This window comes from Callithrix jacchus, chromosome 13 (assembly GCF_049354715.1).
Source record: "Callithrix jacchus isolate 240 chromosome 13, calJac240_pri, whole genome shotgun sequence".
NCBI classification, from domain to species: domain Eukaryota; kingdom Metazoa; phylum Chordata; class Mammalia; order Primates; family Cebidae; genus Callithrix; species Callithrix jacchus.
In genome coordinates, this window is record NC_133514.1 from 38,763,402 (window position 1) to 38,776,039 (window position 12,638).

Consider the following 12,638-nt stretch of genomic DNA (forward strand, 5'->3'; position numbering starts at 1 on the left):
CCAGTAAGGAAAAAAAAAAGTAACTTTTCTTGAAATCTGTAGCCTGAGATCTACATGTTTAAATAATCAACATGATTTTGCTGGCAGAACCCTGAGGCAGGAATAGCTTTAGTGCCCTAAGGGTCTAACGGTTTCACTGTCTACCAGGAAGGCTAAGAGACGACCTTCACCAAGAATCAACACTCGCTCCTCAGTGACATGATAGGAGCCCCAGTTCAGTCCAGTGACGTGAACTGCCTGGACATGACCAGAAGTCAGAGGAGGGATCCCAGCCCTCCCATCCCAGCCAGGAACAGAAGCACGATGATGGTGGTACTAACTTAGACACAACATCAACATTTCCATAGACAGAGCGGGCTGAACCCCACGCAGGCTGCACATTCAGAGGTGAGACGCTGGACTGCTTTTCCAAAATCTGCTTCTCCCCTAATCTTTGTTTTTTAAAAACTTTAAAGGCATGCATTCACAGTGCACCTCGTCTGAGCCTCAGTCACTCTAGATGTGACTTCCCAAACAATATATCATCAAAAATGTGCATGTCTGGAAAAGAGTCCTGGAGATCGGTTGCACACAGTGTGAACATACTTAATATCTTTTTTTTCCCCACAGAGACGGGGTCTTGCTATGTTGCCCAGACTGGTCTCGAACCCCTGAGCTCAAGTGATCCTCCTACCTTGGCCTCACAAAGTGCTGTGATTCCAGGCATGAGCCACCACACCCAGCCTTATGTTTCATATCAAGGAAGAAAAGTCACCTCTGTAAATAATGGCAAAGAATATGTCCTCAAGGGATTTTAGATTACACCTCTCATATAGGAATCTTACTTATTTTTTTAAGAAGTCTCAATACATAAGATACTCTGCATGGAGTTTGAGAGAAAGAAGGATGCAGAGGCTGACACCTGTCATAGAATTCCAACACCTAACATTTGCATCTCTTTATGTTTCCTGGCATTCTTTTTTTTTTTTTTCTTTTTTTGAGACAGAGTCTTGGTGTGACAGGCTGGAGTACAATGCCACGATCTTGGCTCACTGCAACCTCTGCTTCCCAGGTTCAAGTGATTCTCCTGCCTCAGCCTCCCAAGCAGCTGGGATTACAGGTCGCCCACCACCACACTCAGCTAATTTTTGTATTTCTAGTAGAGATGGGGTTTCACCATGTTGGCCAGGCTGGTCTCGAACTTGAAGTCACATCCTGACCTCAAGTGATCCACTTGCCTCGGCCTCCCAAAGTGCTGGGATTACAGGCGTGAGCCACCATGCCCGGCCTTCCTGGGGTTCTTCATGATATGTTTTATCATGTCAGCCTCGTACAAAATAGAGTTTTATGGCTTTTTACTATTAGTAAGCATTTTTTCCATCATAACATTTTAGCAAAAATTGCTGTTCTAATGGATACTTAAAATCCTATTATATTTTAACTATTCCTCTATTGCTAGATATTTATGTTGTTTTCAATTTGTATAATTATATATAACATTTTTATCAAAATGGATCTTTGGCCATATCTCTAAGTACTTCCTTAAGATAAATGCCTAGAATTGAAAATGTGTACACACTCAAGGTACTTCATACGAGCCGGGCACCTGTAATCCCAGCACTTTGGGAGGCTGAGGTGGGCAAATCATGAAGTCAGGAGATCGAGACCATCCTGGCCAACATGGTGAATCCCTGTCTCTACTAAAATACAAAAAATTAGCCAGGTGTGGTGGCACGCCTGTAGTCCCAGCTACCGGGAGACTGAGGCAGGAGAATCTCTTGAACCTCGGAGGCAGAGGTTGCAGTGAGCCGAGATCGTGCCACTGTACTCCAGCCTGGGCGACAGAGGAAGACTCTGTCTAAAAAAAAAAAAGGACTTCATACAAACCATTAAACAGCTATTTAATTTGGATTGTGTAATTCAAAGGGAAAAAAGATAGTTTTGTGATATTTAAAAATTATAAAACAATCCAGCTTTATAAAAAGTGAGTAATGGTCTTGGAGAAGAAGCGCAGAGAAAATACCCAGGAATGCAAGAAAGAACAGTGCCCACTGTCATGTATTTCCCACCAGGATTCTTACCCTGGACTTTTCCTTTTACAAAGTTGTGATAATGACATACACTCAAATGTGCCTCCAACTTTTTCCATATCACAGATGATTTTTGGACCAAGTTGGCTTCACTATTTCAAAACGGAAATGTTAAAGCCACCTGGGTAAATAATATACTCCCAGTTATAAATCATCTATAAAGGATTCAGGCCCTAAAACAACAACCAAGAAAAAAAAAAATCACTGTAGTAACGATCCAGCTAACTTTTCCTAACTTTAGCTATGCAATTTATTTCCCTTAAATCTCTCTTAATTTGCAACATTCCAAAGAGTACCTCTCTTTATAAATACTGTCTTATGCCTTAACACAAAGCATCTATCATGTGGCAAGCCAATAAACGTCCCCTATTTACTCTGACTGTTTACAAGGCATGGTCCAGAACCAAGAAATGTGTTGCAGGCAGGCAGCGGGGCAGCGGCCAGGCTTACAAATCATGAGCAAAGTAAGCACCAGTTGCCTTTGTTTTGAGCTAAGTTATTCTCTTAGGGCCAGGAGGTAAACCTCTGAATGAAATGAGCTTTGAAGAGGGAATAAGATGGGAGCCAAAGGTCTTGCTAACTTCCCAGAAACAAGGTGTTTGTTTCTCTTTGGAGCTGCACTGCATTCCACAGTAAAAGGAAGACGGATGGGAAGCTGCTGAATGACTAATTTTCATTGCCGTCCCCTTTATGCTGTCATTTTATCCCATTCCTGATAAATATCATTAACTCCAGGAAGACAAGTGCTGCCTCTTCTATCTGCAACAACACACAGAGCCAGGCAAGCTGGTTGACATATTATAGATTTTTTGGCTAGGGCTGAAATGTAGTAGGTACACAGTTCTGGCTGTGTACCTATAATTTTGAGACCAATGCTTAGTGTGTCCTTCCCTGTCAGTGTGTCCTACAAAAAGAGTGGGGACCGGGCGCAGTGGCTCACACCTGTAATTCCAACACTTTGGGAGGCTGAGGCAGGTGGATCACCTGAGGTCAGGAGTTTGAGACCAGCCTGACCAACACAATAGAACCCCATCTCTACTAAAAACACAAAAAAATTAGCTGGGCGTGGTGGTTCATGCCTACAATCCCAGCTACTTGGGAGGCTGAGGCAGGAGAATCACTTGAACCTGGGAGGTGGAGGTTGCAGTGAGCCGAGATCACGCCATTACACTCCGGCCTGGGCAACAGAGCAAGACTCCATCTCAAAAAAAAAAAAAAGAAAGAAAGAGAAAGTGAGGCAAGATGGTAAGAAGATGTTAACTTGTTTTCAGCAATCAACAGTTATGATTACTTGGCTTCTTTTACCAAAAACTTGGACTTCTAGCTCCCTGTGAACCTTTATCCCAGCTCTTACTGACAGATGTGCAAAGAAGCCCGAGGGAATATCAACCATCCAGCACTTGAAAAACACTTTCAGCCAAGCATGGTGGTGCATCTGTAGTCCAGGCTACTTGGGAGGCTGAGGTAGGAGGATCACTTGAGCAGAGGAGTTCGAGGCTGCTGTGAGCTATGATTGCACCTGTGAATAGCCATTGCCCAGCGGCCTAGGCCACAGAGAGAGACCCCATCTCCATTAAAAAACAAAACAAGGCTGGGCACAGTGGCTCACACTGGTAATCTCAGCACTTTGGGAGATAGAGGCAGGTGGATCACCTGAAGTCAGGAGTTTGAGACCAGTCTGGCTAACATGGTGAAACCCCATCTCTACTAAAAATGCAAAAATTAGCTGGGTGTGATGGCAGGTACCTGTAATCCCAGCTACGCTGGAGGCTGAGGCAGGAGAATTGCTTGAACCCAGGAGGCGGAAGTTGCAGTGAGCCAAGACGGCGCCATTGCACTCCAGCCTGGGCAACAAGAGCAAAACTCCATCTCAAAAAATAATAATAATAAATAAACGATTCAATATCCAGAGTCCCTGGGACTTTAAAATCTATGATGAAGTTAAACTTTAGCATCTCCAAACTAAATAAAACTAAGTTTTATTTCTACAGACTGCAGTTCCCAGTGTCAGTTGGGAAGTCCTTCTCTACATATTTGAAATACAACACATCCTTGCCCCTAAACGTCACCAATCCCTCAGTAAATCACTTCTTCTAGCCCAGATGATACTGAATTGAGGACCAGGGATCCGCAGCAAGGCAGTATTCTAAATCCTTCAGATTTGAGAACCAGAGGGCAGGATAAAGACACTCCCAGGTAGAGTTCATCTGGGAGGCTGGTTTTGTATTATGAGGAGTTGTTTTTTAATGTTAGCCCATGCTTTTCAAAGAGAAGAGACCCTCCAAATGAGCAAGATACTTCCTGGAAATTTAGCTTAAGGAAATAATCTAAAGGAGGAGAAAAAGTTCCATATAGGAAGTTGTTGACTATAGTGTTAATTCATAATGAAAAAAAGAAACAGGCCGGGCATGGTGCCTTTTGCCCGTATCCCAGCACTTTGGAAGCCCTAAGCAGGCTGATCACTTGAGCCCAGGAGTTCAAGACCAGCCTGAGCAACATGGTAAAACCCCAACTCCACAAAAATACATAAATTAGGCAAGTATGGTAGTGATCGCCTGTAGTCCCAGCTACTTGGGAGGCTGGGGTGAAAGGATTGATTGGACCCAGGAGTTCGAGGCTACAGTGAGCCATGATTGCGCCACTCCACTCAGTCTGGGCAACAGAGCAAGACCCTTAATAAAAAAAATTTCCTGAATTTGATGAATGTCCTTACTGTTAGGAATATTTACAGGTAAAAGGAGCATGAGGTAGGCTGGGCACAGTGGCTCATGCCTGTAATCCCAGCACTTTGGGAGACCAAGGCAGGTGGATCACCTGAGGTCAGGAGTTCGAGACCAGTGTAGCCACACAGTGAAACACTGTCTCTACTAAAAATACAAAAATTGGCCATGCATGGTGGTGCACACCTGTAGTCCTAGCTGCTTGGGAGGCTGAGACAGGAGAATTGCTTGAACCCAGGAGGTAGAGGTTGCAGTGAACTGAGATCATGCCACTGCACTACAGCCTGGGTGACAGAGCAAGACTCCGTCTCAAAAAAAAAAAAAAGCTCCCTGATTTTGATGAATATCCTTACTATTAGGAATTACTCACTTAAGTATTTAGGGTTAAAAGGAACATGAGGTACACAACTTACTTCCAAATGATTCCAAAAAAAAAAAAAATGATGCCAACACCTGTGTGTGTGCATCCAGCAAGAGAGAAGGGGAGGGAGAGGAAGCAGAGGTTGAGGCTGCTGGGCAAATCTGGTCAAATGTTAACTACTCGTGAATGGGGAGGAAGGGTTTGAAGGAGCTCTTTGTACTATTCTTGCAACATTTTTTTAAGATTTGGAATTAGTTCAAAATGAAGTTACCAAAAAAGTATATATGCAATGATTGCAATTATCAGAATTTTACATTCTTGCCAAAAGAAAGAAAATGTGGGAAGAAAATCCCTGAGGTGAACGAGCCAGATTGTGGGTGACATCTTCTTCTCATTAAAAAGAAGGGCCAGGCTGGGTGTGGTGACTCGCGAGTGTAATCCCAGCACCTTGGGAGGCCAAGGTGGGAGGATCACTTGAGCCCAGGATTTCAAGACCAGCCTAGGCAACACTGCAAAGCCCCATCTCTGTTAAGAAGGAGAAGTTTTAAATCTGCTTTAAAAAAAAAGAAGGGTCACCGTCAATCATGTTGCTTGAGACATAAAAATTTAACAATAACTAAACAAGTATAAGGTAATACAGAAATTATCCAGTGGAATGTCTGGAAGTTTCCCAAGTTTATCCAAAGACTCCAGAGGTACGGCTAAGTGGCTCCTGCCACCACTGGCTGCCCAGGGAGAGGTATACGATGGTGACTATGGAAATGGGTGCTCTGTCAAGCCCTAACGAACGCACCAGCTTCCCAGAAGACATACCTTCATCATGGCCTCGTTGTTCAAGTTCTCACTGATGATGGTAGCAGTTCCCAAGCTGGAGTTAGCAATCTTGGTGGCTGTTGTGTTCATTGGCTTCACAGGATGAGGTCTAAAGAGAAGGGGAAAAGAATCTTTAGACCTTCCTGTCATGGCAAAACTGAGCAACTGCCCACCAAAAAGATGGCAGCCAGTAAGCCAGACAAGTGGCAGATGGGTCACACACTATCCTCATCTCTGGGCCAACACACTCCAATGTCTCAGTTCCTGTGGAAACAAAAGCAGTCAGGATTGGGCCGCCACATGCAAGCCAGCAAAGCATGTCCTTGCCCAGGTGTCCTGATGTCCTCAACAGAACCCTCGGTCTTATTACAAACATCAGGAGAACATTAAAGGCAATCTCTTATTTTTTTGAGGCAACCAGAGCCTAGGCATTCACTGTGAAACTCTGCAGAGGCTTCTGTTCCTCTGCAGTAAAGAGAGTTCAGAACAAACATGTAAGTTTCACGACAGGCAGTGCTTCAAGAAGTTTTTGACACTGCTAGATGCTACTCCCGCTCAATGCCCGTTAGTTCTGAGACTGTTAAGATATTGGTGGCATTGCGTTTGTGCAATGTGACAGCTTCAAATCTGACTGTGCAGAACAATTCCTAAACTCTATTTGAAGACCATTATGTCTTTGCTATAAACATAGCAGTGTCTTGAGTTATTCCCACCACGAGGGGCAGTCCTACCAGCAGGATGTCACATCAGAAAGTCTGTGTGGTTAGAAAGTGTAACCTCTGCAGGTAGAAAGCCAAGCAGACATTGCTCACATCACAAAGACAGTCTCCCCCATCGCTCACCTGTGCTTGGCTGGCGCCGTTCCAGCGCTCGGCTGAGCTGAGACTGGATGTGTCTCCGAGGGTGAGACCCAGGCCTGGAGGGGTGGCTTCCTCTTGCCAAAATTCTCAACTCTACCAGCGGAGCCCTCTGTTGTGGCTTTTTTTTGAGATTCTGCTGTGCTAGTGTGGTGAGTGGCAGAATGTACAGAGCTGGGGAAAGAGTGTGTGGCAGGAAAGGTCTCAGAAGGGGAGGGGCTCGGTACAGGATTCTCCAGGGACATGCCAGGAGGCGGGCTTGGACTCCCATTTCCCATTGGTTTTTCTTCCTCACTACCATTGGAGCCTGGCAGCTGTTTATCCAAGCTTGAACTCTTGCCAAGATGTGGTTTGTGAATTCCGAACGCTGTGGTCTGCTCTGAAGGAGCTGTCACAGATGCTTGGGGTGCTTGCAGCCTGAAATCACGCAGGCCCTCCCCCAGCGCCAACCCATCTGCCTCACCACTGGGCCCCTTTCCCTTCTCTGGACAAGGGAGTACCATGCTTGGGGATGAAGCTCCTACGTCCAGAGTTGACAACTCTGCTGTCTCTCCATCATCTTCAGCCTGAGCGTCATCTTCGCCCTGATCTACTCTTTCATCATCCGATGCGACTTCAGGAATGGAAGGAAGGCTTAAGTTCAGATCGGCCATGACTGGAGATTCAAAATCTGAGGCAGACTGAAGGTCACTCAAGGGATCAGACAATAAACCTTCGTGGTCACTGGCCTTGCTCTGATACTGAGTCACAAGGGCATCGCCTTCCTCCGTCCTAAAGAGTGGCGTGTCTTTTGCTGAGCTTGCTTCTCTCATGGGGCCTTTGGAGAAACTCTCCTCCTGGGAGGGGAGGAGGAGGTGATCAGCCAGGGAGGCTGGCGTACCGCAAGTCGCCGGCCTAGGCATGGTCACCGATTCCCTCTCTGAGTCCTCTGCATGGAGAGAAGCAGGAGGTTCCCTGTCAGATGGATTTCCAGCGACAGCCCATGCAGCGGTCAGCTCCTGGGGATAAGTGCTGTGTTCTTCCACCAGCGGGGCGGCTCTCTCAACTGCCTCTTCCGTGAAGAGCTGCTCAGAGAACGACACGCGCTTCTTGGTTTTCTTCTGGCCCTCACCGAGGTTCAGATCTGTCTCTTCCAGCTTCCGTAGCATGGCATCAATGGAGGGGACCCATTCTCCCACCGGAAGAGGGGGCACCGATTCTTCAACTGCATCCCTAGCTTTGCTCTCCGCAAGAGACCCAGCCTGACTCTCCAAGTCTCGGTCTCCTCCTGCCGCAAGCTCCCCAGCGGGGCTTGCAGCTCCATCACTGCTGAGTGAAAGGGCAGAAGGTACCTCTCGGGCCTCTCCAGATGTTGAGCTGTAGTCTTGTTTTCTGCAGGGAAACCTCGGAAGTTCTCCCTTTTGTCGTCCCATTTCAGGCTGCTCCAGGAGAGACTCCTCTGACTCAAGGCTACTGGTGTTCTTCTCTGTGCCTGTTTCACAGGTCCTGCCCATCGGAGAATCTTCCGCCCCTTTATTCACTAGAATGGGTGGCTGTTTGGAAAGTGGTCCCAGGGCAGAAGAACCGGAATTTAGAACTGGTGTTAAACTCTCCCATTGCCACTCTGCCTCAGGGAGCAAGGGTGGTTCTTCAGACTTGGCCTGGCCCCTGTCTGTGGGAGGCCAGCTTTCAATTGGAGTAGATGTGGAAATGGGAGCTGCTATGGGAGATGAGACAGAGGAGAAGACAGAAAGACTCTCAGAGGACTGTGTGTCTGCACCACGTCCCAGTGCAGAGGGGACAGGTGCCTGGCCAGAACTAGAAGGGAGAGGAGGAGGAGAGGAAGGGGCGTCAGTGGGGGAAGGAAGCCTGGCTGTGGGTTGCGCCTCCAGAGACACTTCCAGTCTGCAAAAAGGACAAAATCTGCAAGTCAGTGCAGATGCATCATGAGAGACAAAGCACACAAAAATCAAGTCATTCACCAGGAGAGAACGTCTTTACACTTGGGGCAGTACCTTTAGAAGTTAAAAAAGGAACACTAGCTGGGCACGGTGGCTCACGCCTGTAATCCCAACACTGTGGGAGGCCGAGGCAGGCGGATCACCTGAAATCAGGAGTTCAAACCCAGCCTGACCAACATGGTGAAACCTCGTCTCTACTGAAAAATACAAAATTGAGCTGGGTGAGGTGGTGGCGCACGCCTGTAATCCCAGCTACTTGGGAGGCTGAGGCAGGAGAATTGCTTGAACCTGGGAGGTGGCGGTTGCAGTGAGCCGAGATTGCACCACTATACTCCAGCCTGGGAGGCAGAGGGGGACTGTCTCCAAAACAAAACAAAAAAAAAGAACACTAAACAAAACAAACAAACAAACAAAAAAAGAACACTAACATTTAACATACACAACAGACACTTTTACAACCAAGCAGATCTGCCACACAAAGGTCTGTTGCAATAGAGACGAAAAGATCCCAGGAAAGCAACTGCCTCTGGTTTCTTGTGGTGATTAACACAAGGCTGGGGCACTTGATTATGACAGGACAAAGTACACCTAAAGAGTTCAAAGTGGTTAAAGATAGAACACAAAGCCGCAGGCACAGATGTTTAAGAGGAACAGTGTCTATGTGTGCGTGTCAACATAAGCAGAATCGCTAAAAAAATCTCTCACCCCCCAGACCACAGAAATATTGTCAGCGTGAATGAGATCACATGGAAAAAACGGAACCTCCCAAGGCTCACCCTAGCTCTTACAAGAAGGGGCAGAGCAGACAGAGAACTGTCACAGGCACACTCAAGAGAGGACCGAGGGTCTCTCATGCCAGAAACCAGTGCCAAAGTGCAAGGAGACAGGACAGGATCTGGCTCAAGGGCAAACATGCAATAAGAACTTCATAAACACAGGTTCTGCACACACCACAACGCAAACCCAGCATTCCCAATTCGCAACACCCAGAATCTGCTACAAACCATCGCATTCCACTGAGATCTGATAATCTGACTGAGATGACAGACCATGCCTGCTGGGCAGTAGCTCTGGGCTAGGAAGCATTACTGCAATTTGTACAGGGCAGGCCAGGCCGGCAGTAGGGACTGGTTAAAAAAACAATAATTCGGTCGGGCGCGGTGGCTCAAGCCTGTAATCCCAGCACTTTGGGAGGCCAAGGCGGGTGGATCACGAGGTCAAGAGATCGAGACCATCCTGGTCAACATGGTGAAACCCCGTCTCTACTAAAAATACAAAAAATTAGCTGGGCATGGTGGCGCATGCCTGTAATCCCAGCTACTCAGGAGGCTGAGGCAGGAGAATTGCCTGAACCTAGGAGGCGGAGGTTGTAGTGAGCCAAGATCGTGCCATTGCACTCCAGCCTGGGTAATAAGAGCAAAACTCCGTCTCAAAAATAATAATAATAATAATTCAGGCCAGGTGCGGTGGCTCACGCCTGTAATCCCAGCATTTTGGGAGGCCGAGGCGGGTGGACCACGAGGTCAAGAGATCGAGACCATCCTGGTCAACATGGTGAAACCCCGTCTCTACTAAAAATACAAAAAATTAGCTGGACATGGTGGCGCATGCCTGTAATCCCAGCTACTCAGGAGGCTGAGGCAGAAGAATTGCCTGAACCTAGGAGGCGGAGGTTGCGGTGAGCCGAGATCACGCCATTGCACTCCAGCCTGGGTAACAAGATCGAAACTCCGGCTCAAAAATAATAATAATAATAATTCAGGCCAGATGCAGTGGCTCACGCCTGTAATCCTAGCACTTTGGGAGGCTGAGGTGGGTGGACACAAGGTCAGGAGTTCAAGATCAGCCTGGCCAATATGGTGAAACCAACCTCATCTCTACTGAAAATACAAAAATTAGCCAGGCATGGTGACAGGCGCCTGTAGTCTGAGCTACTCGGGAGACTGACACAGGAGAATCACTTGAACCCGGGAGGCGGAGGTTGCAGTGAGCCAAGATCGTGCCATTGCACTTCAGTCTGGGCATCAGAGCAAGATTCCATCTCAAAAAATAATGATAATAATAACAATTTAGACCAGCACACCCCTGACATATTCGGGTACTATGATGTCATTTGTAAGCCTCAAAACTGCTAATGGCAAGGTAGAAATGCCCTGCATGAGAAGAACCAAAACTCACCGGGGCTTGACAGCTCTGGTCTGGGGAGCCCTTGCAGAGGGAATTGGAGGTTTCAGTTCAGACTTGGCCTCCGGCTCAGCTTCCGGTTCTGTGATCTCCACATCTTCAAAGGGGTTCAGTGAGCTGCCCGGTCTGGAGACAATAGTCACAGTATCTTTCTCGGATCTTCTCACAACTTCTTCAGCAGGCCCGGGCGCATCCTCCCCTGGCTTAACCCCCATCAGCATGCCTTCCTTCTCCCTCCCTGGGACGGTGAGAAGGTTTTCACCTTCACTGCCCTTAGCCACGTCCTTCTTCCCTGTCACCAGAGACAGCAAAGAGGACCTCTTGCTCTCCGGTTTCTTGCTCTCTTTGGCTTCTTTTGGGGCCTCCGAGTTTGCAGGGGCCGTGTTTTCCCTGAGGTCCCCACTGACCAGCGGGGCAGGTCGGTAGGATGGCAGGGTCATAGACTTCAGGGAGTCCTTGGTGGAAGATTCGGAGAGCCTCCTGTCAGAGGACAGCCCACCTCCTTCAGCAGGCTCCTTCCAAGACCGAGACACCAGGTTCTCGGTAGATGAGAACAAATGCTTCTTCCTGAAGCCCTGGGGGGATGGGGAGGAAGACGGGCTGCTGTCCTTGGTCTCATCCTTGGCTTCTGACTGCTCTAGGTAAACATGGTTCCCATTGATACAGACATTAGAGCGGGAAAGGACATCATTCTTAGACCGAAGGCCACCAAGAAAGGAAAGTCCTTCCTTCTTGGGAAGGGTGAAATTGACCTGGTTCAGTTGCTTAAGATCCGTACTCGACGTTCTCTTGTGTGACATGACTTTGGGAAGAAAAACAAAGAACAGAAAGGGGATAAGACATTAAATAAGTGGTTTGCAGCATGGTGGGAATCTGTCAATGTCTGGATACATTTCTGGTTGTCACACTTGGAGAGGGTGTGTAGCTATTTGAATCAAGCAGATGGAGAACAAGGATGATGCTGAACATCTTACAATGTACAGCATGCCCCCCCCGCCCCCCGACAAAGACCTGTCCAAACTGTCCACAGTGCTGAGTCTGAGAAACCCTGGATTAAACCAATGAAAAGGGCAGCACTCTTCATAGTAGCAGAATCTGGCCAATGGGAGGGATTGAGACATTGAAATTGAAGTTCAAACTAGGCACTTATGCCAGGTGCAGTGCCTCATGCCTGTACTCCCAGCAGTTTGGGAGGCTGAAGAGGGTGGATCACCTGAAGTCAGGAGTTCGAGATCAGCCTGAATAACATGGTGAAACCCTGTCTCTACTGAAAATACAAAATTAGCTGGGCGTGGTGGTGCATGCTTGTAATCCCAGCTACTTGGGAGGCTGAGGCAGAAGAATTGCTTGAACCCAGGGGATGGAGTTTGCAGTGAGCTGAGATTGCGCCGTTGCACTCCAGCCTGGGCAACAAGAGCAAAACTTCATCTCAAAAAACAAACAAACAGACAAAGAAAAAAAACACAAGTAATTCAGAGCTAAAGGAACCAGATTCCTTGGCTTCTGATGGGCTATATCCCATGAGGGTTAATCACATCATAGGAACTAAATAACTACCTGATGAATTAATGAAATAGCAGAATTACTATAAGGTTCCATGGTTTTGCTCTTGAAAAAAAAAAAATCTTGGAGACACTCATTCTGTTAGCTCTAAAAGCTTGTACTAATGGACATAAGTTATAGAGCCAAACACT

General features: G+C 47.3%; 1 protein-coding gene across 2 annotated transcripts in view; it reads right to left on the minus strand.

Moving 5' to 3' along the window:
• The window catches only part of RAB11FIP1 (RAB11 family interacting protein 1), a 43,319-nt gene that overhangs the window by 5,952 nt on the left and 24,729 nt on the right, over positions 1-12,638 (minus strand). Inside the window, exons 3-5 of one of the 2 annotated variants that reach the window (XM_002756952.6) lie at positions 10,939-11,746; positions 6,806-8,704; positions 5,964-6,072 (exon numbers count right to left, since the gene is read on the minus strand). In XM_002756952.6, coding sequence (XP_002756998.4) covers positions 5,964-6,072; positions 6,806-8,704; positions 10,939-11,746 — 2,816 coding nt within the window. The remainder of the gene's footprint in view (positions 1-5,963; positions 6,073-6,805; positions 8,705-10,938; positions 11,747-12,638) is intronic. The other variant, XM_008979321.5, reaches the window with a different exon arrangement.